The sequence below is a fragment of the Bombus vancouverensis genome, chromosome 16 (assembly GCF_051014615.1).
Source record: "Bombus vancouverensis nearcticus chromosome 16, iyBomVanc1_principal, whole genome shotgun sequence".
NCBI lineage: Eukaryota > Metazoa > Arthropoda > Insecta > Hymenoptera > Apidae > Bombus > Bombus vancouverensis.
In genome coordinates this window covers 4,576,314-4,598,121 of record NC_134926.1, presented here as the reverse complement: position 1 = coordinate 4,598,121, position 21,808 = coordinate 4,576,314, and the positions used below count along the sequence as shown (strand labels likewise).

The 21,808-nt window shown below is 26.1% G+C and overlaps 3 protein-coding genes across 5 annotated transcripts; 2 read left to right on the top strand and 1 right to left on the bottom strand.

Moving 5' to 3' along the window:
- Window positions 1–231: 231 nt before the first annotated feature.
- LOC117154633 (phosducin-like protein 3) lies at window positions 232–1,819 on the bottom strand. 3 transcript variants are annotated; one of them, XM_033329790.2, is made up of 4 exons: window positions 1,674–1,819; window positions 1,273–1,451; window positions 872–1,073; window positions 232–766 (listed from the first exon to the last, which is right to left on the bottom strand). In XM_033329790.2, the coding sequence occupies exons 2-4, from the start codon at window positions 1,447–1,449 to the stop codon at window positions 498–500; spliced, it is 648 nt and encodes a 215-aa protein (XP_033185681.1). In that variant the 5' UTR covers window positions 1,450–1,451; window positions 1,674–1,819; the 3' UTR covers window positions 232–497. The 3 variants fall into 3 exon arrangements, with proteins under 3 accessions (XP_033185681.1, XP_076481898.1, XP_076481899.1); XM_076625783.1 differs by having other exon boundaries at window positions 1,273–1,469; window positions 1,674–1,810; XM_076625784.1 differs by having other exon boundaries at window positions 1,574–1,699.
- Window positions 1,820–1,996: 177 nt separating this feature from the next.
- Window positions 1,997–12,386, top strand: LOC117154631 (uncharacterized). The gene is made up of 11 exons (XM_033329786.2): window positions 1,997–2,461; window positions 4,584–4,681; window positions 5,221–5,367; window positions 5,454–5,573; window positions 5,775–5,925; window positions 6,061–6,190; window positions 6,368–6,521; window positions 6,632–6,820; window positions 6,901–7,020; window positions 7,109–10,416; window positions 12,244–12,386. The coding sequence occupies exons 1-11, from the start codon at window positions 2,170–2,172 to the stop codon at window positions 12,251–12,253; spliced, it is 4,719 nt and encodes a 1,572-aa protein (XP_033185677.1). The 5' UTR covers window positions 1,997–2,169; the 3' UTR covers window positions 12,254–12,386.
- Window positions 12,387–12,442: 56 nt separating this feature from the next.
- Window positions 12,443–21,747, top strand: RSG7 (regulator of G-protein signaling 7). The gene is made up of 13 exons (XM_033329788.2): window positions 12,443–14,789; window positions 15,152–15,304; window positions 15,455–15,680; window positions 15,751–15,847; window positions 15,939–15,989; window positions 16,361–16,516; window positions 16,635–16,858; window positions 16,966–17,186; window positions 17,339–17,452; window positions 17,532–17,657; window positions 17,784–17,970; window positions 18,148–18,240; window positions 19,584–21,747. The coding sequence occupies exons 3-13, from the start codon at window positions 15,462–15,464 to the stop codon at window positions 19,647–19,649; spliced, it is 1,554 nt and encodes a 517-aa protein (XP_033185679.1). The 5' UTR covers window positions 12,443–14,789; window positions 15,152–15,304; window positions 15,455–15,461; the 3' UTR covers window positions 19,650–21,747.
- The last annotated feature ends 61 nt before the right edge of the window (window positions 21,748–21,808 follow it).

The window sequence follows — 21,808 nt, the reverse complement described above, 5'->3', positions numbered from 1 at the left end:
ATATGAATTTTTATTTTTTACACATAGATTTTTAACTTCAAGCTATTTATGAATAATATGTAATTACTGTAATTACATATAATACAAATTATCTTTTGACTTTAGGAGTTACTTTGTTTTGAATAAGAATATGAAAAAATTAAATTTTTTTAAATGATTTTTTTTATCATATTATAATAGATTTGGACAGAATTATATAATATATACTAGTAAGCAAATTTAAGTAAGCAATTTAAAGTTATAAGCAACTTTATTTATAAAAAATATTTAAAATGTTTATTTCTTAGAAATGTTTTACATTAAAAGATTTATTTTACATATAACAATATTTATTATAAATAAAATAATATTTAAATATCTTATATAATATAGCTATTTTGTATATTAAAATTGTCTTTACTCGTTTAACGATTATTAATTTTTATTAATTAAATTTTACATACAGGTAAAAGCTCATAAATATTAGCTAATGAATCGTTAAAAATTATGAATTATTTTTAATCTTCATCCGAATCATCAGAATTTAAACCATTAGGTCCTTTGATAGTTTTAGGTTTTGAAACTTGTGATAACCATGGTTTTTTATTATTTTCTGATGACAAGTTCTCTTCAAATGTTATTGCTCCAGAAAGGGAAATTCTATATTCTAATATTTCAGTTGAAAAATCATCACGATTTCCTAAATCAGTAAATCCCACAATGTAATCATTAGTTTTACCATTAACAATGAGAGCAATTGTGGGAATAATTTTGATCCTTAAACGTTCTGTAAATGTATAATATAGATTAATATTACAAATTTTTAGATTTAAGCAAAGTTTAAGAGAATACACTAAAGAAATGTAGAAAATATGGACAATAATTAACTTACCAGTTAAAAATGGACATCGTACTACATTTAACTTACAAAACTTTGCTTCTATATGCTTTTTTGCAAGAATTTTGAGATGATGATCTACTATTTTACATCTTGGGGAATCGTCTTTACAAAACAGGCAAACAATGTTTTGAGATTTTTTTGAAATTTCAAAGAATTCTTTTTCATCATATAATTCTGAATATTCTCCATGACCCTAAAAATAGTCATAAACGTTGAATTAACAATTTTAATTGTATATAAAAATGGATTATTAAATAGTGAATTAAATACTATAAACTGATTAACTAGTTTATCTTTTTCTTGTGATAAAAAGATTACGTTGATTGCAGGAGGACAACATTATTCAGAGATTAAAATACTATATAATAATAAAATAGTAAAAGTTACACTACCAGTGCCAACCAATTCTGCTTTTGTTGTTGAAGCAACTTTAGCTTCTTTAAACGTTGTTCACGCAACTTTTCAAAATCACTAATGTCCAGATTTTCCAACTTTTCTATCTCTGTGTCTAATTGTTTTTCAACGCAGTGAGTTGCTTCTATTATTTTTTGTTGCAAAATAGTCTCCATTTCTACTTAAAAATAAAATTCTGAGAAATTTTTAGGTTATATTATACAAACTTAATATGTAATTTTATATTGCAATGTGAGAAAAGATAAACAGCTTTTATTTCATATTTGAACAAATAGATACTTTTTAATATGTGGATAATTGATACTATGTGGATAATTGATATTATAGAATATTTTATTTTTACTGTACTTTAAATTTTAGCAAATAAAGTTTTTCTTACTTATGCGGTTTCGGTTTGACCATATAAGGAATCTACGTTTCTGTCAAATTGTTTATGCGATAGAAAATACGTCTATCCTTGTTGCTTTTATAATTTACTTGATACCATATAAGGCAAGAAAAGTACAAATTTGATAAACCATAAATTTATAGATCGGTCATTTTTCATAAAGATATATTTTAAGTAAACTTTATATGGCATCAAAAATGTCTTACAAAAACAATTAAACGAAGATTTAAAAAATATTGAATACATTAATTATACCAGCGCAGTGATACCAACTTAGGTGTTGAGTTTTACAGTTGTCGACTTGCCTGACAGTAATAAAGATGGCGGATGTAACATACGAGTAACTGATGTTTGCTTCGATATCGACGTTAACAATTCTACGAAATAGCCGCGTTGACATATTGTGCGATGTGCATGTGAATGCGTGTGTGCGTGTTTATAGTGAAGTAAATTCCGTTCGAGAAAATATGTTAGAAATTTGTTGAATATGAGCGAAGGAGCGAATTCAGTTTCGCAGATCAGCGAGAATTCGCTTACGACCTTGAAAGATGAGGTCGATCCTGAGGAACTTCCTCCGAGAACGATATCGCATACGACGAGAAGGTCGAGATTTGGTACAAGCAATGTCCCATTGTCGCCTTATATTTTGATCGATGGTAGAAAATTGCGAAGCTCCTTGGCATTGAGCAAAAAAAAGCTTCCTCGACGTGTGAATTTCCCAACAAATGACAATCACTTGATTACGGGATGCCTGGAACCGGCCAATCCATGGAAATTCGGTGAGGATAAATATTTTTATCTTACATCTCCTCCTTACATTCATTCGTTCATTTTATATTGCTGGCTCTTAAAGGTCTATGCTCTGTAATTGTATTAATTAATAAATATTAATGATTCACAAGAATCCATTTATCTACGATAATATTTTAATCGTCATTAAGTTAACTTTATAGATACGTAAATATAAATGTTTCTAACAAATGTATGTATGATGTTTGTTTACTTAGTTGTGAGTTACAGAGATTTGTACTTTATACTTGTATTGATTAATAAATATTAATAATTCAAAAAATTGTATATTCTTAGCAATAATTTAAGCATTAAATTTGATTATTGTTAAAAGATGTTTATATATAAATGTTTGTAAAAACTCTATGTGAAATGTATATTAACGTAATTAGAGAAATTTGTGACTTATAGAGATCTATATCTTATACTATATAATTCGAGAATCTGTACTTTATTTGTCATTAAATTAATTACATGGACATTTAAATTATTTACCAATTAACTATAGAAAAATATCCATATTTCATAAAGTTACTTAATTTAAGTTTAATCTAATATGTTAATTATTCTTTAGAGAAGCACTAGAACTTTTAAAATTTAATAAAATCACAAATATTTTCAAAGGCATATAATCTAAAAGTATATTAAAAGGTATTAAGCTAGTTTAATTTATTTTATATGTTTAATTATATTATTTTGGCACTTATTAATAAGAATATATGTTTAGTTATATAGAAACTGTATTTATTTAATAATACTTTTCTATAATAACAAAATAGTATGATTAATTAAAAACTATAATCTGAATTTGAATTGTAATTTATAAATTATAAATTGATAAAATAACTTCTTTAAATTTTATTTTAAAGATGTTATTAGCACTCATAACATAATGGCTATAATCTTAAATATAAAATGATAAGTTACATCATTTGTTAATATCATTTTTGTAATTATTTACTTATATAGTTGTAGTGCACTAAGCCATTAGGTTTTTTTTATAGGTCATGCCAAATACAGAACGTTTAAGATTTCACAATGTGAACCATATACTAATTATAAGTTTGATGCAATATTGAAGTATGTACAATATATAATTAACCTGTAAATTATTTTTAAACCGTATTGTTTTAATTGTAATTTGTAAATTAGATTATTTTAAATAGAACAATGTATATTATAAAATTGTCTTATATAATAAAGAATTTGTTATATTCTCGAATTTATACCAATTTTATTCAAGTACACATTTGACTGTTTAAAAACATTATATGAGAATTAAATAAATTCTTTTTTAATGAAATAATGTGAAACTATGGTATGTGAGAGTATTTTAGTATATCTGTCATTTTTATGCAGTTGCATTTAGTTTACATCATTGTATTAATACGTTCTCTGTGGAATAATGCATATGAAATGGAAGTTAATTTTTTTAATAAAAACAATTATATTCTACAGAAAAACAGTATTTGATTTTTGATATATGTCTTACATTCATGTTAAAGTAAATATTTGGCTGTACTTTTAAGAAAAAGATGGAGAGTTGATTTCCGCTTGATCCTCTGCTTCTAGGGTCAAATTTATCAACTTGCTTTGTTGTGATAGAGAGGTGAACACTCAATGGAAATATAGACACTAGTTAATGATCAAGTCATTGCTACAAATGAAAAGTTTGGTGAGTCACCAATGAACGCCGCAGCGAACGTGTTAAAAACATTGTAATTATGAAATGCAAGTAATAAACTGAAGCTCAGAGTTATGTTTATAATATGTGTTGTTAGTAACATTTTGTCAAATAGGTTTGATCATGAATAGAATATAATATGTGAGACCTATTACATGAGGCGTATTCAGTATTTGAAAGTAATGAAAAAATGTTCTTATGAATAACATACAAGAACAAAATAAAGTAAAAATATGTATGAATATTGTATGAAACTTTTCAATTATTTTCAATTATTTAACTATTTCTGAAGTGGATATCACATGTATTATGTTGCATCTTATATAATCGACAGAATCCTCCAGCATCATCTGTTAGTCATATATATCTTAATATGTTGAACTTTTAATTTTTTATATTTTAAAAATATGTTGATTAATTGTTCACAGCTGAAAATGTGAATTGTGAAGATGTAATCTCATCATACAAGGAATCCTGTTTAAAACACAATTCAGATCCTCTGGAGATTGTTATAAATCAGCTTAAGGTAAAAGTGCATCTTTTCAAAATATTTGTATGCAATATTGGTTTGGATCAAAAAAAATATCAAAGCATCTAATATTAAATACATATTGATTACATATCTAATCATACTAATTATTAATTATTTGTAGTTTTATAACTAATATTCAAACTAATAGTTACGGATATAACAAGTATATGCGCAAATGTATATATTTAAGTTATAAAATATTGAAACACAAATAAAAGAAATGGAGAGAACATAAAAAGCAGGAATATAAAATTATATTTACACAATATCTGTTTAAATAAATATATAAATATAAAAATATATACATATATAGAAGAAAGATTTTTATTATATTAAATTGAAGCTCAAAATACTTAAGATTAGATATCTGCATCATATTTTACTTTGTGTTTCAAAATAATATTTAAATACTTTAAATATATAAAAAATTATTTTAAACATAACTATGAATATAGTTTATACATATCATGAAAATACATTTATCATATATATTTATTTGATATTTAGTATCGATAATAATGATTACTGTGCAGAATTTAGATACATTGGAATTGAGAAGTGAAGAGTTAGATTTAAAAGGACAGACATTGGATATTAATCATGCGGAACCATTGGAGGAAATTTTCAAAAGAGTTCGATTTAATAAAGTTAATTTAGAAGCCACATCTTTGGATGATGAGGTATTTCTATTAATTAAAAATTCGATCAAAAATAGTAATTTCTTTTGAAATGATATTTGATATCATTTGTCATTTTTATATTATAGAGTTCTGTGATATTATTTGATATGTTAGAATATTATGAATCTGCAAAGCACTTGAACATTTCGTCTAATCAAGGCATTGGAATTTATGGTTGGCAAGCATGTGCAAATATGATAAGAAAGGTATATATAATATGGTACATTTCATTTGAAAAGATTTATATGGTTATTAGTTTCAAATATTATCTTTATTATTTCATTGATTATCGTGTATAGAATGACTATGAATAACGAAAAAATTAGAAATGACACTAAATATATGAGTGTTTAAAATTAAGTTTTATGTTGATTAATACATAATTAATGGAATCATTATTTGTTTAGACCCAATGCTTGGAACATCTTGAAGCTAAGGATGTAATCCTTAATGAACAATACATGAATATCTTGAGTCGTGCATTAAGATTAGTCTGTCATCTACATGTGCTTAAATTAGAAAATTGTGGACTTTCAGGAAGATCTATCGTCACACTAGGTATTTATTATGCAATACAGTTTGTTAGTTTCATTCTTTTTTAATTAATTTATTTTTAAGTAGTTACAATTTACTCAAATAAAATTGATGAAATAAGTTTCTGATAATGTTACAGTAACATAGTGCTTTTAACAGTTGCAGCATTAAAAATGAACACTGGAATAAGAGAACTTTACTTAGCTGACAATGGGCTGAATTTATATGATGCAATACAGCTTGGTTCTCTTCTTAGATTAAATAATCATATACAGTTACTTGATATTAGGTACGTAACAAACAGAGGTAATGGATAATAAAACAAAACAATAAGATGTATAATTCTATAGCATTTGTCTTTTAATTATGATTACATATATTTTTAACGAATCTTTCTAATAAAAAACTAATTTACATATTTTACAATATATATTGAAAATTATTCTGAAGTAAAATGTTCTTTTAGTAATAATGTCATTCAAGATGATGGTGTACGTGATATCCTAGAAGGTCTCATCAATCAAATAAACGAGGACAAAGATGGTAAAGGTTTAAGCATATTAGTATTATGGAATAACCAACTGACAAAAAAATCATCTCCCTATTTCGCACGTATTATAGTATGTAATTTTATTTTATCATTATAGTTACGCATGTATGAACTATACACTTATAGTTATTGCTTTATGTATTTATATGTACTTGTATTATATTAATGCTGTTTATATAGGCATTGTCTAAGACGTTAGAGACACTAAATATTGGAAAAAATATGTTGTCTGATGAGTTGTTATTGATTATAAAAGATGCATTGAAAAAGAACCATGTTCTATTACAATTGGGAATACAATCAACTGAGCTTACATGTGATGGAATTGTTACATTATCTGAAATCATTGAAATAAACCATGCATTGCAAGTAAATATCATAAACTTTAGAATATAAAAAAGGATATAAAATCATTTTGTATTCAACTTATGTCTGTTTTACTGTTTTAGAGGATAGATTTAAGAAATAATAGAATACATTTGACTGGAATGAAGGCTCTCAGTTCTGCTATGAAAAAGAATAAAAATATTACTAAAATAGATTTAGATGATAAACCTGATATAAAAGTGGTAAGTGAACAAATTAGTGTCATTTTTCACTGGAAAAGTATTTAAAAATATTATATTATAATTATTTGTTTTTTTATGTTAATAATAGGATAATTTAAACGAGACCTTGCTTCAGTACACGCAGCTTGTAGCTGAAATTCGAAGCTGTTGTTTGGAAAACGAGAAAAGTCGTATATTAGAAGAAAATAGCGAAGGTTTTGATAATTCATATCATAGCAGATTCTGTAGTGCAACCACTCGTAAAATTTCGCTTACTTGTCAAACATTACCATGTTCTTTATCACCCATGATTTCAATACAAAAAGATGAGCCTGGACGATCGATGCTCGAACCGAAACGTATTAATGGAGGTCGTCTTCGTTCTCCAGCCCCTAGTCCCGCCTCTTCACCCATAGCCAGTCCAATATTAAGTCCCTCGCGAAGTCGGTTTGTGGTGTCCCGAGTTCCAGAAACGTTACGTACTACAGAATCCTCAGTACCATCGTCATCATCTGTTCTTCCATCCCTTGGATCATCACCTACCTTTGTCACTTCTGCAAGTGGGTCATCTAGATTTCGTGTTTCAGTTGTTGAATCAGCAAATACTGTATCTTTATCTAAACCTGTTATTACTACGACCGAGGCTGATATCATGGTTGGTTTAAATCCAAAAGTTAATATTGCAGAATCGACTGATTTAAGTTCGAAAGTTAATATTAAAGAATCTACTGATTTAGATGATCTGAATACCGTACTCGCATCTGAATCAGAAAAGAATAATCAAACCATTGAAAGTTTTCGAAGTATTTCAAACGACTTGTCTCATCTAGCTTTAAATGTGGTAGAAAAAACGTATGCACCGACGATACTTGGATATCCTGTAGAAGAATTAAATACAAATAAATCTTTTGTTAAGACAAAGGTTGAAACTCAGCCTGATGATAATATAAGTTCTATTAGTCTAGAACGCAAGAAAGATGATGTGCCAGACAATCAAATTATTTCGAATCGATTGGAAGATGTTTCAACGATGACAGATATCGAGAGTGTAGAAAATCGTTCTAACGAAAATACAGAAGATGTAAAAACGTTTACACCTACAGATAGGAACGGAAAAAGTCCGCCTTATAATACAATAAGTGATAAATCAATAATTTGTAAGAAAGGTTACGATGCAACGGATAAAGTAACAAATACTCGTACAAACGAAAGTGTAGAATTGCAGTCGCAAACGAAACACGATCCAATACAAAAAAGTACTTCTAATTTAGGAAAATTACTTTCGCTGTTTCAACATTCTAGTTGTTTTTTTTCTGATTCCACTCCTATTAATCAGTTGAAAAGTAAAAATACGTTTCAAGGTAGCATAAACAGCATGATGACTCTTGGAGATAAATTCCATTATTACATAAAAGATAAGAGAGATAGGATTTATAATCGTGAAACGGAAGAGTCCTCGGTATCGCTAAAGAGTAAATCAAAATTTTTCAATGTTTCTCAATTGCCAAGTTTACAAAGTTTAGCGAATATGATCCCATCGTTTAGATTCGAAGGTAATATAAATGCTCCTGGACAAAGTAATAAGCCTTGTTCCAAAGAAGTAGATCTTTTACTCAAGAAAGATAGTGAAAATGATTCAATCGATACAGAAAAAAAATCTGTTGAACATAGTAAAGAAAGCAGAAACTTACATGTCTATTTAGAAGGACGAAAGTCCACTCCTACTTTAGATAATCAATTATTATCTGAAAATATACAATCAAAATTTCCTCCTGGTGTTACTAACAAAGATGTAGTATTAGCTGCAGATTGCATTGTTTCGAATATTATTGATACTTGTTCTAAAATTGTGAATAATAATTTATTAATGCATGTTTCAAATAGTAACACGATTGTACCTGTACCTAAATTAATAGGTATACCTGAATATTCTGCTTTAAAAGCAGTTGTACAGAAACGAAATATAGCAGGAATACTAGATAAAGTAGATCCTATACTAATAAAAGAAACGAATAATGAAACTTTAACAGACAGTATTAATTTTACTAGTGATAGCAAATCTTTGTCGTGTAGTATGATGTATGATGTAAGCAATGATATGCATACTGTACATACGTCTGACAGAATGCACAATTTAGTAATATTAAATATAAGTACAAAAGATAATGTTGGAAATAATTCTGCTTTTAATGTAAATAGTACAGGAAGTAATACAGCATGTTTTGTATGTAATCAAAAATGTGTCTGTAATGTAAATAATAAACCACTTGAATGTTATAATACGTTGAAGATAAATGTAGGAACGAATTGTTTAAATAATGAAGTTACCACAATGTATAGTATTGACAGTAATAGTGATAGAAATGTCTTTATAAATGTTCATAATATGCCAACCAGCAATGACGTAGAAGGAATAAATGTATATCGTGTAAATAATAGTACGAATTGGAAAAGCGTAATTGTAAATAACATACCAGAAGCAAAGATATCAAAAATAAATTGTACATGTAAAGATACTAACTCCGAATTTAGCGATGATAGTGTACATTCATGTACTTCAGTACTTTATAGAGATGTAAATACACCAATAAAGCAAGAAGTGGTAGAGCCATTTGTTATAAAACATAACAAATATATTGAAATAAGTAATATAATTGAAATGAAAATTAATAGTTCTATTGTGAAAAATATTATGGATCATATGTTCAAGGATATGAATATTGTTATGCCCATACCAAGAATGTACTCTTCTATGACAAACTTCAATGTGTTAATTCTTAGAAATCTTATACATCATGTAGCAGATATCTCTATTGATGAAACTCCGATCAAAAAGCTTTCATTAGATATTACAACTAATAATTGGCCGAATATCGTTAAAGTAAAGACTTTATTTTGTGATCTATCTCAGATATCTCACTCATCAATGAATGCTATAACTGAAAAGCCAGAAAATATTTATAACAACAATGAAGCGTTAAAAATCGATGAAAATTCTTCACTGGAGGATAATGCCGAAGAAAGTATAAGTTTTTACAAAAAACAGAAAGTCAAAGAAAACGAGGCTTTTGGAACTGTTTCCGAATATTCTTCAGTACCTGTAATAGCTGATCCTATTGTCCATTCAAAAGAAGATGCATCTTATTTGAAAGACAATGATGATGTAAGCAGTAACTCACCAGAGAATATTCATATGCTCAGTAACTTTGGATCAAATATTGCTCAACATTTAAAATGCACAAATTCAGATGATATAAATGATACGACTCAACAATACTTAAATACAATTAAATGTGCAGTTGCCACAACTATATGTTCAACAGCTGTAGTGAACACAAGGGGCAATACAACAGTTGACATTATTTCTGATCAGAATACTAATATTGCTGAGCCTTCATCAGTAATTCGTGCAAACAGGTGAGTAAATTAAGCTATCACAATTGATGAAAATTATAAATCTATCTATATATATATATATATATATATATATATATATATATATATATTATATTATATTACACTGAAGGTATTTCAGAAGAAAATGTTTATTAAATGTTGTAGTTAGATATTAATATTTTTATATTCTATTTCTCTCCAGTATATATAATTTGAAGAACATGTAATTTATTGTAATTTTGATCTTAAATATTGAAAAGTGATGTGAAAGAACTATTTCATATATTTCATAGTTGATGTTTAAAAGAAGTTTAAAATAAATTCTTTTTATTGTGAATATAAAGCTTTTTGTATTAACAAGGTTCCATATATTGAACATGGTCTCACTTTTTACAAAATCCTTTAATCTGAAATATTCAAGCTAGCTTTAATTTGGAATAATATTGGTATTATGGCACACATGTATAATTAACTGGACTGATCTTATGATATGATTTTCTTCTGTTATATTGAAGCATTAGTTAAATTTAATTTTCTTTATTCTGAATTAAATATGAGCTGAAGCAACACACGCATACACACACACACACACGCGCGCGCGCGCGCGCGCACGTACGCACATTATACTATTAAATAATTGCTTTACAAATGTTATTAAAATAAAATTATAATGTAATAATGGAAATAATTAAAGTCAAACTGAATACTTGTGTATATTATAACGAAGAAAGATTTTTAATGCTTAATATTATCTAAATGATTTCATGCTGCTTATTCTTCATTATACTGCATCATATTGGATATGTGAAATTAAGAATTGTATATAATTAATTTATGTATAAAGTGGACTGATTCAACCGCCATAAACATAAAAATTTATAAAACGCATTGTTTTGTAAAAACGATTTGAATCTGGTGGAAAAATATAATACCTATAAAATTTGTGAGACTTTATATTTTATTTGAGAAGTAATGCTTTTTCTTTTATTTATGCTGATTTCAACAGTATCTTATGTCTCGCTTGCACTTATTATAATAACTTTCATTCGACTAATGAAATCGTATTAATTTTCCTTTTAAAAAATACTATAAAAATTCATTTCACTTTTGTATATTTCCTATGCTAATAAAAAATCTTAACAGTTTGGTCCATATAATACTTAACTTATTTAATACTTAACACATAACACTAGTGTTGTATAAGCAGAAATTAAAAGCTTTATCGCATCTTTTTTAAGAATTTTATATTTGTTAGAACTATTTATTTATATTGATACAGTAAAGTGCTACAAAAACCTTTTAATCTATATAAATTGTTGATACAAGTATGTATGTGTTTTGTAAATTTTATGTAACTGACATTATTTAGTTAAAAATGATATTTGAATTAATAACAGATCTTATTTTTTAAAAGTTGAATATACATTTTATTTGATTCATTGTTAAACATAAAATTTTAGAAAAAACAATTACTGTATTTTTTTATAATATGTATATGATATATTGACCACATTAAAGTAATTAAGAAGTATATATTATTTATTTTATTGTATCCTCATCATTAATATTTATATATTATCCTTATCATATAAGGTATAAGATATAAGCATTGAATAGAGTTACAATACTGCAATTTCTTTTTATCATATTTATAATATTTATCATATTTTATTGAAGTATCATTTATTTCTGAGTTATCGTTTTGAACCTTTTAAGAACTGTTTAAGAAGTTGATGTAAAGATTTTACTTTACTGTATCAAATGATTATCTATGCTATGAATTAATTTATCATAAAAATGGGGCAGTATAAAATTACTTTATAAGAATCATTAACGTAATTTTTGTAGCACAAAATAAAATCAATGATATTGAAGAAGAAAAAGAAGAAGGAGAATTGCATCTTGTTGAATATGAAGACACAGAATTAAAGAGAAGATATATGGAGGAAAATAACAATCTTTACGATTTTGACGATGAAATTGACGAATTCAAGCAACTGACAATGGATCTTGAACCAAAGTATCAGCAATATGCTAAATGGAGGATCTAAAACTACGTATTATTTGACTGCTTTAATAGTGCGTGATGGTTTTGTAAGAACACAAGTTCAGCTCATAGAGTCGTTCCAAGGAAATTATATTGTACAAAAGAAAGATATAGGTAAATCTTATAAATGTTATTGTATATATATAGACAATTTGTAGTGTTTTATACATTAGTTCAGTTCAGTTTTAGTTCAAAGGTTTAAATTTATGAACAGAGAAGGTGAAAAAGATACAGGATCCATATACACATTCATGTGTATTAGGGATAATGTTAGTACGTGTTTGATTCTAGTCTAGAAAACAATTGATCTAATATATATTATAGTACGAATAAAAAAACAGCTATAGTTATCAAAACAAAGTTTGAGATCTAACTGTGGCTATTTTGATATTTCAAAATCAATTATTTAAATGTGTTATTGCTAACTTTAGCATTCATATGATTTGCACATGATCGGAAAACGTTGTGCATAATGTAGAGATGGATGTATATAATTGTAATATTGTAATATTATACTACTATGTGTGTACATGAGCGTGTATATACAACTTAATTAAACAATATATACACACTCATATTAGATGCACACCATGAAAAAATTGTTACTTTTGAAAGCAATTTGCGTCATTAAGGGAAAAGTATTACAGAAATTGTTATATGTAACATCAGATTTTTATTTATGAATTGTAAAACAATTTCAATATTGACATAATATATTTTTATTATATATAAGTATAGAATATATATATACACGTATATAAGAAGTTCTTGACTTAAACATAAGTCAATGCTTAGACTTGAAATTTGAGTCTTTGTTACTCGAAGAATGTATACTTGTTACATTGTATATTCGTAAAGTTTTTCTTTAATATGTTATTTCTATAAATATATATAGAACACAACTCGTTAGGGAAGAAGGAATGAAATTGACATGATATGAATGTAATTTTATTAAGCCATTGGCCTGTGTCAGGAATTTATTAATACTAATCATCAGTAACTCATAAATTATGTTTCATATATATTCGTAATCGCGAAATTTACTTTCGTACATTAAAAGCAGCCGATGAAATATTACATAACATAAAACTTTAAAGTATTATTTTATAATTAATAACGACTTTATGGAGTTCAAAGTAACGAGTAAATGGATAATACCTAATTATATTTCGTTGAATTTTGACGAAGCATTACGAAAAATTAAAAGAAATATTCAATAGTTATAGTTAGCTATATTCATATATTTCTTCAATCACGAAGCTCTATAACTAAAATTAAAATAAAAAGTCGATTAATGAATAGTACTGTGTTGATTTAGCGATCTTAAAAATATAATTATTGTAATTATTTTACAGATATGTATGTACGTACACGCATGCGCGATTCTGTACATTAAGTTCGCATAGAATTCGCGCGCATGAAATGCGTACGCTTACGTTGTGAAATGAATTATGTACAATTTATATATATTGAGAAGGAATTGAATTTATTAAGAATTTTATCACACCAAGAAATGAAAGAATAAAGATGGTTTACTAACATGTTGCAGTTCAATAATCTCATTAATTAATACACATCGATATTAATATTTGCACATACTAGATATATTTTTATTAAAGACATATGTAAGCATTTTACATTTTTATGTTTCGCTAAATGTTTAAAATAGACGTTATTTTGTAAAAATTCTTATTGTCAAATCAATGAATGATCTTTATTGATTTATCATGTAAATATGTAAATATTCTATTACTAAAGAATACGGTTAACCAACATTATGAATTAGTTAACATTTAAAATTAATTTTTTTAATTTCCACAGATTTTTACATCATTTCCGTTTCTGCTATACATATGAATATGATATGATATGCTTTCTACACCATCGTCGTAGCAACATGAAATTGTACGCGCAGTCGTGGTTCGAATGTACAAAGGAATCTCACGTACATATATGTATAGTAAAAACACCGATCTATTATTTCGCCTATCAAAAACAATTTATTATTGGCTTATTTGTAAATTATTGTCATTAATGAAATAATTCGAACAATTTATTTAAAATGGAACAATCTTGTCTAAATGCAATTCTACGAACGAATAGAATGTGTTCATAGTTTTGTGATTTTGGAATATTGATCGTGTAATGAGGAAGATTTGTGCTTCAAATACAGTTTGACTTACAAAAATAAGTTTTCGAATAGATCGTGAAATACTATAGATGCATATTTTTTAATATGGAAAGGTCGAATCATTATTTCTGATAGAGAAATTGCCTATCAAGAAAGAACATGAATGATTGGCACTGTTGATCATTCGAAGATTTAGTTTTTGTTCCTTGAGAGTCGGTAATATTATTATTAACTATCTAATCATTTGTTGAAGTAAAATTTTCTGTGTAAATTAAATTTAATTTGATGATCATTTTTAAAGAATGTATGAAAATTTGATTTTCATTGTGGCTGATTAGAATATGAAATTAACTATAATAACTAGTAAATTCATATATTTGTAATTATTATTATATTTTTTCGCTTTTTAATATCAATTTAAATCTAAGAATGCTTAAATTTTACTGATTTATTGAAATTTACATTTTTCGTGCTATAAATGTATATATAAAACAATGATATATATTGTGACATTGATTTATACACTGAAAATATATTGAAATATAAAGAAATATTTCATTTATATATTTTTTCACCAGCTGTTTCTGCCTCATCTTAGTGAAATGTATAATTGGCATGGCTTTGTGATAGTGAATAGTCAATTAATCGGATATTGGCTTAGGTCTTGATAAATATAATGTAAACAAGATACTTTTCTTTTATTCATGTCATGGAGAATATACTTTTTTAAGGTAAATATATTTCTGTTTTCAACTAACTAAATTAATTAATAAAACTAAATTTTTTAAATAATAAGGTCAAACACTAGTGGACCTTCTATATTTGTTTTATACCTTGAATAATATAAATGCAATAAAAATCTTTCCAAAATACTGTTTTAGCTTGGATATGGTAACTATGAATTCTGAACAATCGGCATGTCGCCGAAAACCAGGTGAAAATAATGACATTGGAGGAACAGCTGATCGATATAGAAGTAGAGATAATCAAATAGATCAATGTAACAATCAAAATGGCCAAGCAGTTGACAAATCTCCAAGTAGTCCCACATATCATATCACTGCCTCATGTGCCGAAGATACACCTAATTATCTTGTGTATCAGAAAGTAAGAGAGAATATTTTTTTATAATTTTTAAATGTTCTTATCTTTAATTTTATTTATCTGTGTATTGTAGATGGAAGATATCGTAGAAAAAATGTCAGATGAAGTTACAGGTGTTCCAGTGAAAACGGTAAAGAATTTTATGACAAAAACACCTTCTGTTTTTACTGGTAATATATTACAATTTTATTTGACATTTTATTATTCTTTCTTTATTTTTTAATATGATATTAATGTACTTAATTCTCTTTATTATTTTAGGTACAGATTTAATATCATGGATGATGAAGGCCATGGCTATAGATGATCAAGGTACAATTAAAATATTAAGTACATAAACATTAGGGAAAAATCACAAAATAAAAGGGTTTTTGCTTCTGCTTTCAACTATTAATTATATTATAATTAATCATAGCCTTCAAAGTATAATAGTAGCTCAAAGTAATAGTTATTTATTTAGCTCTTGTCTTAGCATTATTAATTGATTAAAAAAATGTAACTACTACAAAATAAGAGATATGGAATTTGAAGAAGATTACATAAAAAAATGACAAACAATTTAATTGTATAAATAATATTGAATGATTTAATTTCTAAAATGTTCTTTTATTGTTGATTTTCCCTCATAAATCATATAAAAAGTTATTTGATTTTAACTAATTAGAAATGTATTGATATGATAGAGGCACTTCATGTGGCACATCTTATGGCATCTCATGGATATTTCTTCCCTATTGATGACCACTGCCTTACTGTAAAAAATGATAATACTTTCTATAGGTTTCAAACACCATATTTTTGGCCATCAAATTGTTGGGAACCAGAAAATACTGATTATGGTATGAAAACTATTTTTTTTTTTAATTTAGCATTGATTACACAAATGTATTTCTTGTACTAATTATATAAATATCAAATTATTTGTAAAAGAATTTATATTTAACTTTAATATTATAGCTGTCTATTTATGCAAAAGAACGATGCAAAATAAAACACGTTTAGAATTAGCAGATTATGAGGCTGAAAATTTAGCTAAGTTACAGAAAATGTTTTCGAGGAAATGGGAGTTCATTTTTATGCAAGCAGAAGCACAAAGCAAAGTCGATAAAAAGCGAGATAAATTAGAAAGAAAGGTACTGGATAGTCAGGAAAGAGCTTTCTGGGATGTATATAGACCAATGGTAATAATATCTAATTTTATTTGTATTTTTTGAAAAAGTATTTCTTATTGAATAATGATCACATATTTAATATAATAGGAAACTTATATAATTATTATATGTTCCAGCCTGGATGTGTTAATACGACAGAAATGGACATTAAGAAAGCATGCCGTACTTATAAACCAATTTCGAAGTTAAACAAACATTTAGGTATGACTAGTACCGACATTCCTTCACATTCAGGATCGTTCTCGATATCATCGATAGAATCGTTAAATAAGGAGATTGAAATGTTGAAATCTAGACTAGATAGATCGAATATAAAGGTCTCGAAAGTTTCAGAAGCGTAAGTAAATATCACCTTTAAATATTATCGAATATTATTGTAAATTTTTGCCAAAACTGTATGATGTTATATAATTAATTTATTTTAAGCAATATTAATTTGCTTAAATTACATATCTTATTTTTAAGTATTTTTAATTGTAATTATTTTAGTCTGATTGCATATTTTGAGCAGTATGTAGAGTATGATCCTTTTTTCATACAACCTGAATTCACAAATCCATGGATATCAGATAATCCTGAAATGTGGGAGCAAGAAAAATTAGCGTACGTGTATTTCTTAATTTATATTATACTTATTTATATGTACATTATTAAGATAATACATCTGATTTTTTTTAAATAGCAAAGAAATATCAACAAGAAGAGTAAAAAGATGGGGTTTTAGTCTTCAAGAATTGCTACAAGATCCTGTTGGTAGAGAACAATTTATACGCTTTCTGGATAAAGAGTTCAGTGGTGAAAATCTAAAGTAAGTTAATAGTAGGAAGATATTCTAATTTAGATAGTCATATTCAAGTTTTAGACTAGAATATCTCTATAAAATAAAATACAACTATAGAGATTAAAAATACAAATTCCTCGTTGATATACGTAGATTTTGGGAAGCCGTGCAAGAATTGAAAACATTACCTCAAAAAGAAGTTCAAAATAAAGTGAACGAAATTTGGAATGAGTATTTGGGTCCAGATGCTAGTTGTCCAATTAACGTCGATTGCCAGTCCTATGAGCTAACAAAGAAGCATTTACAAAAACCTGATCGATGGTGTTTCGACATAACAGCGGTACAAATTACAAACAAGATTTTACAAGTTAAAATTAAGAAACTTCGTAGGAAAGATATTTATTCAAGAAATTCATTGAAATATTAAGATCGAATAAATTAAATGTAATAAAAGCTTAGAAATAATAATAATAATGGAGAAAATAATAAAACAATCTTCTGTGGTATTCAATTTTAGGCACACGTTTATCATCTGATGAAAAGCGATAGTTACTCCAGGTATCTTCGCTCGGAAATGTATAAGGATTTTCTCAGTGGCTCGAAGAAAAAGGTCAATATATCATTTATAAATTATATTTTGACATATTAGATCACTACTATGAGTAGTAGCACCCCGACACGTAGTAGTTACGCAGTTATTAATATAGTTACAATTATTATAATTGTAATTGTTATTGTAACTGTTATTTTAATATTCCTAATGCTGTTATTTTAATTTATAAAAACAATTATGAATATATATATATATATTATCATCTTTACTGCTGCCGTCATCATTACCACTAACGTCGTTATTTGTCTTCATCATCGCCATCGTTATGGTCGTCTTCGTCACTATCATCTTTGTCTGCATTATCATTATCATTTAGATAAGATATTTTGTATAATATTTCATTACAATATATAGCTTATCGTTATGATATTATTTACTAATTTTGTTGTCCTACAATACTATTTGCATTCTTGTTATATTATTTAAATTTATTTATTTCAATTTTTTCGCAATTTTTGTACACAACATTTTTTATATGCATACACAGTATTTGATCTTTTAATAATTATAATCTTGTAGCCTGCTTTTTGAGATATTTGGTTTCCACTGTGACTTTGAGATTGTTGTGGAGATAGTTTTTTTATTTAGATAGTTTTTATTTAGCAGATTATTATTTGTATATGTTTTATATTTTTTCAGACATTCTTTAGTCTTTTCCTAATTTAGTTTTTAACTACAGCTTCACTACTGATGTATGTATCACCTAGCTACTTCAAGAAAAGAAATGAAAAATTATAACACTATATTTATATTAACTCCAAGCAAAAAATAGTACAAGTCGGTAACTAACAATTTATAAAATATCAGTTTGTAGAAGGTTTGTCAATTTATTTAATGTAATTAGATGATAAAAATGACCCAAACAAATTGCAAAAATAATACTTAATAATATTAATGTTCGTAATTAAATAATTATACGTGATTGTGTATGTATATACTCAAGAATCACATTCAAATCTCTAACAGTATCTAAAGATTTCTAACAGTTCTTTTTGTTGGAAACAATTTTTTACTCAACGATGTCAAAAATTTAACTTCATTAGTTTATGCAACCAAAATGTAAAGTTTTTATATTAATGTTACATAATAGACATTATGAATATCATCAACATTATTATCATTATTATCGTCCTCGACATCACTATCGCTGTCAATATTATTAATAACATTTTTATAGTTCTTTATAAGACTTCATAACACTTATATTGCATATACTTAAAACTTCTTAAATAGTAATCCGCTGCAAACTCGAGAGTTTTGTAAACATTTTAAAAAATTAGCTTAAAAAAGAAGTCTTAGCATCTGTTAATAAAATTACATCCTTTGTTCAATTATTTCAGACTTCGGTAAAAGGTATTCGTTCTATTGTATCGTTCAGCGGGCGCAGAGACACAGCCACGTCGTAATCACCAGCTTAAAAATTTTTCATAAATGGTTTTGGGAATCTTTCCAAGTCTCGTGTTATGTTTTCGTATTCAGAATGATTCGAAGAGGAGACAATGCAGTTCATTTTATTACTATCACGCTAAAAAAGAGTAAGTATGCAAAATACTTTAAATCCGCATCTAGCGCAATTTTCCACTTGCTTCCATACAATTTTTTGTAGAATAATTGAGTCTCTTGGAAGCCAAACTGATCAACTCCATTTTTTGTCAATTTTTTAATTTTATTATCTATGTATACAATTAATAAATGTTCAATACTAAGGACGTTTAAAGAACGGTGTTTGTAACATCATCTTCTACCTTTTATTTTATGGAATTGATCAGAATGATTCTTAAACAGCTCAGTGATAAATTATACCAAGCCCTGAAATAGGTTTTGTAAATAATTTATTCCAATAGACGTATTATTAGTACAAGCAAAAACTGTATAACTGTATAGAGCAATTCTATAAACATTTATTTATTAAATTACACGTCATTAATGATATTTAATTATTTATAATTATTATAATATATTTCTCCCAAGTATAGGCAGTCTAAATTAAAGTAAACACTACAATTGTAAAATAATAATTCTACATGGAATTCTAAAGAGACTATCAAGAATTTCTCAAATATGAAATTTTGATAAGTTGATATTCCATCGACAAAAATTAATTATGTTCAGGTATGCATATGTTTAAAAGAAAAGAAAAAAGCATCTCAGATTATTAACTGTTACAACAGTCAGAAACTAAAATGCATGATTAACATGTAATGATTAATAATACATTAGTAATTATTATACAATAAAATTTTACTAAAGCACATGTTCCACTATACTCTTCCATATCTTACAAAAATGAAATGTTTGTCAATACAATAAGTATTGTATTAAGTAAAGTAATTGAGATCGAATATTAAAAATATAACTCCTACATTTCTGAGTAACACATAACTCTTGTATGCCTTTGACAATGTTTAAAATCTACAGTATTTGTTTAAGATTAATAAAGAAAGAAACAATAGGATACCACACACCTATTTTCGTATCAATTATATTTTTCATGAATAGACAAATACGCCTGTAGTGAAGAAAATATTATACGAAAAGTTATCAAGCATTTGCAATCTTGTAATATTTATTATATTAAAACGTATTGTAAGCCAGGTATATATTAGAAGAACAAAATGTAATTATAAATATAAGATAGTATAAAAAAGAACAGTGATGTATGATCTTTTATCTAGCAGTAATTCATTGACCCAAAATTTATAAATTGTATAAGATTATCTCCAATTTTTTAACATTATTTAAAATTATCCGTAGTCTTTTTATTTATGATGTACGTAATTTAAATTTAGTATAGTGATCGATTGTTCCTGTGTGATCGCAATTAGAAGGTATTTTAAGGTAGTTAGGGTATTTTAAAGTATTTTTTAAAGACTATAATATTTGGTTGTTTTTAATAGTAAATTAATTTCAAAATATATACTATTTGTTCTATAAAATTTTTTGTTGCTAAGTATTTTTTCTTAATGGAATTAGAAAACTTTAATTTTATCTTTTTTAATGAAATTGAATAACAGTTTATATTATATTTTCGGTAAAATGCAGTTTATTTTGGATCCTTACAAAGATGTAATTTACATAAAAGGAAATATAAAATGTCATATAAAAACAAATAAAAAAGAAATTTAGCAGATATCAATGATATTCCTAAATATCAATACTGAAAAGAAACATCAGACATGCTAAAAGGAACATAAATATGATTCATGTAGGGAATCACAATGACTATATAATAGCACCTGAAATCAAATACATGTAATTCTACTTGTAATGTAAACCAATAGTAATTAAAATTATTTTCTAATTATTAATAAACTTAAAATATCATTTAAATAATATAATTACACATTATTAAAAAAAAATAATAAAAATACCATACTTAACTGCTGAATAAGTATTCAAATTTTATTGCTTATTATAATAAATAACAAATTTTGATTACAGTTCATACATAAATTTTAAGAGAGCAAACGTCTATGACAATAAAAATAGTATTTTAGTGATAACGTAAAATAATTGCAGTTAAAAAATATTTCGATATTTATTTTAGTATAATTTTGTAAAGTAT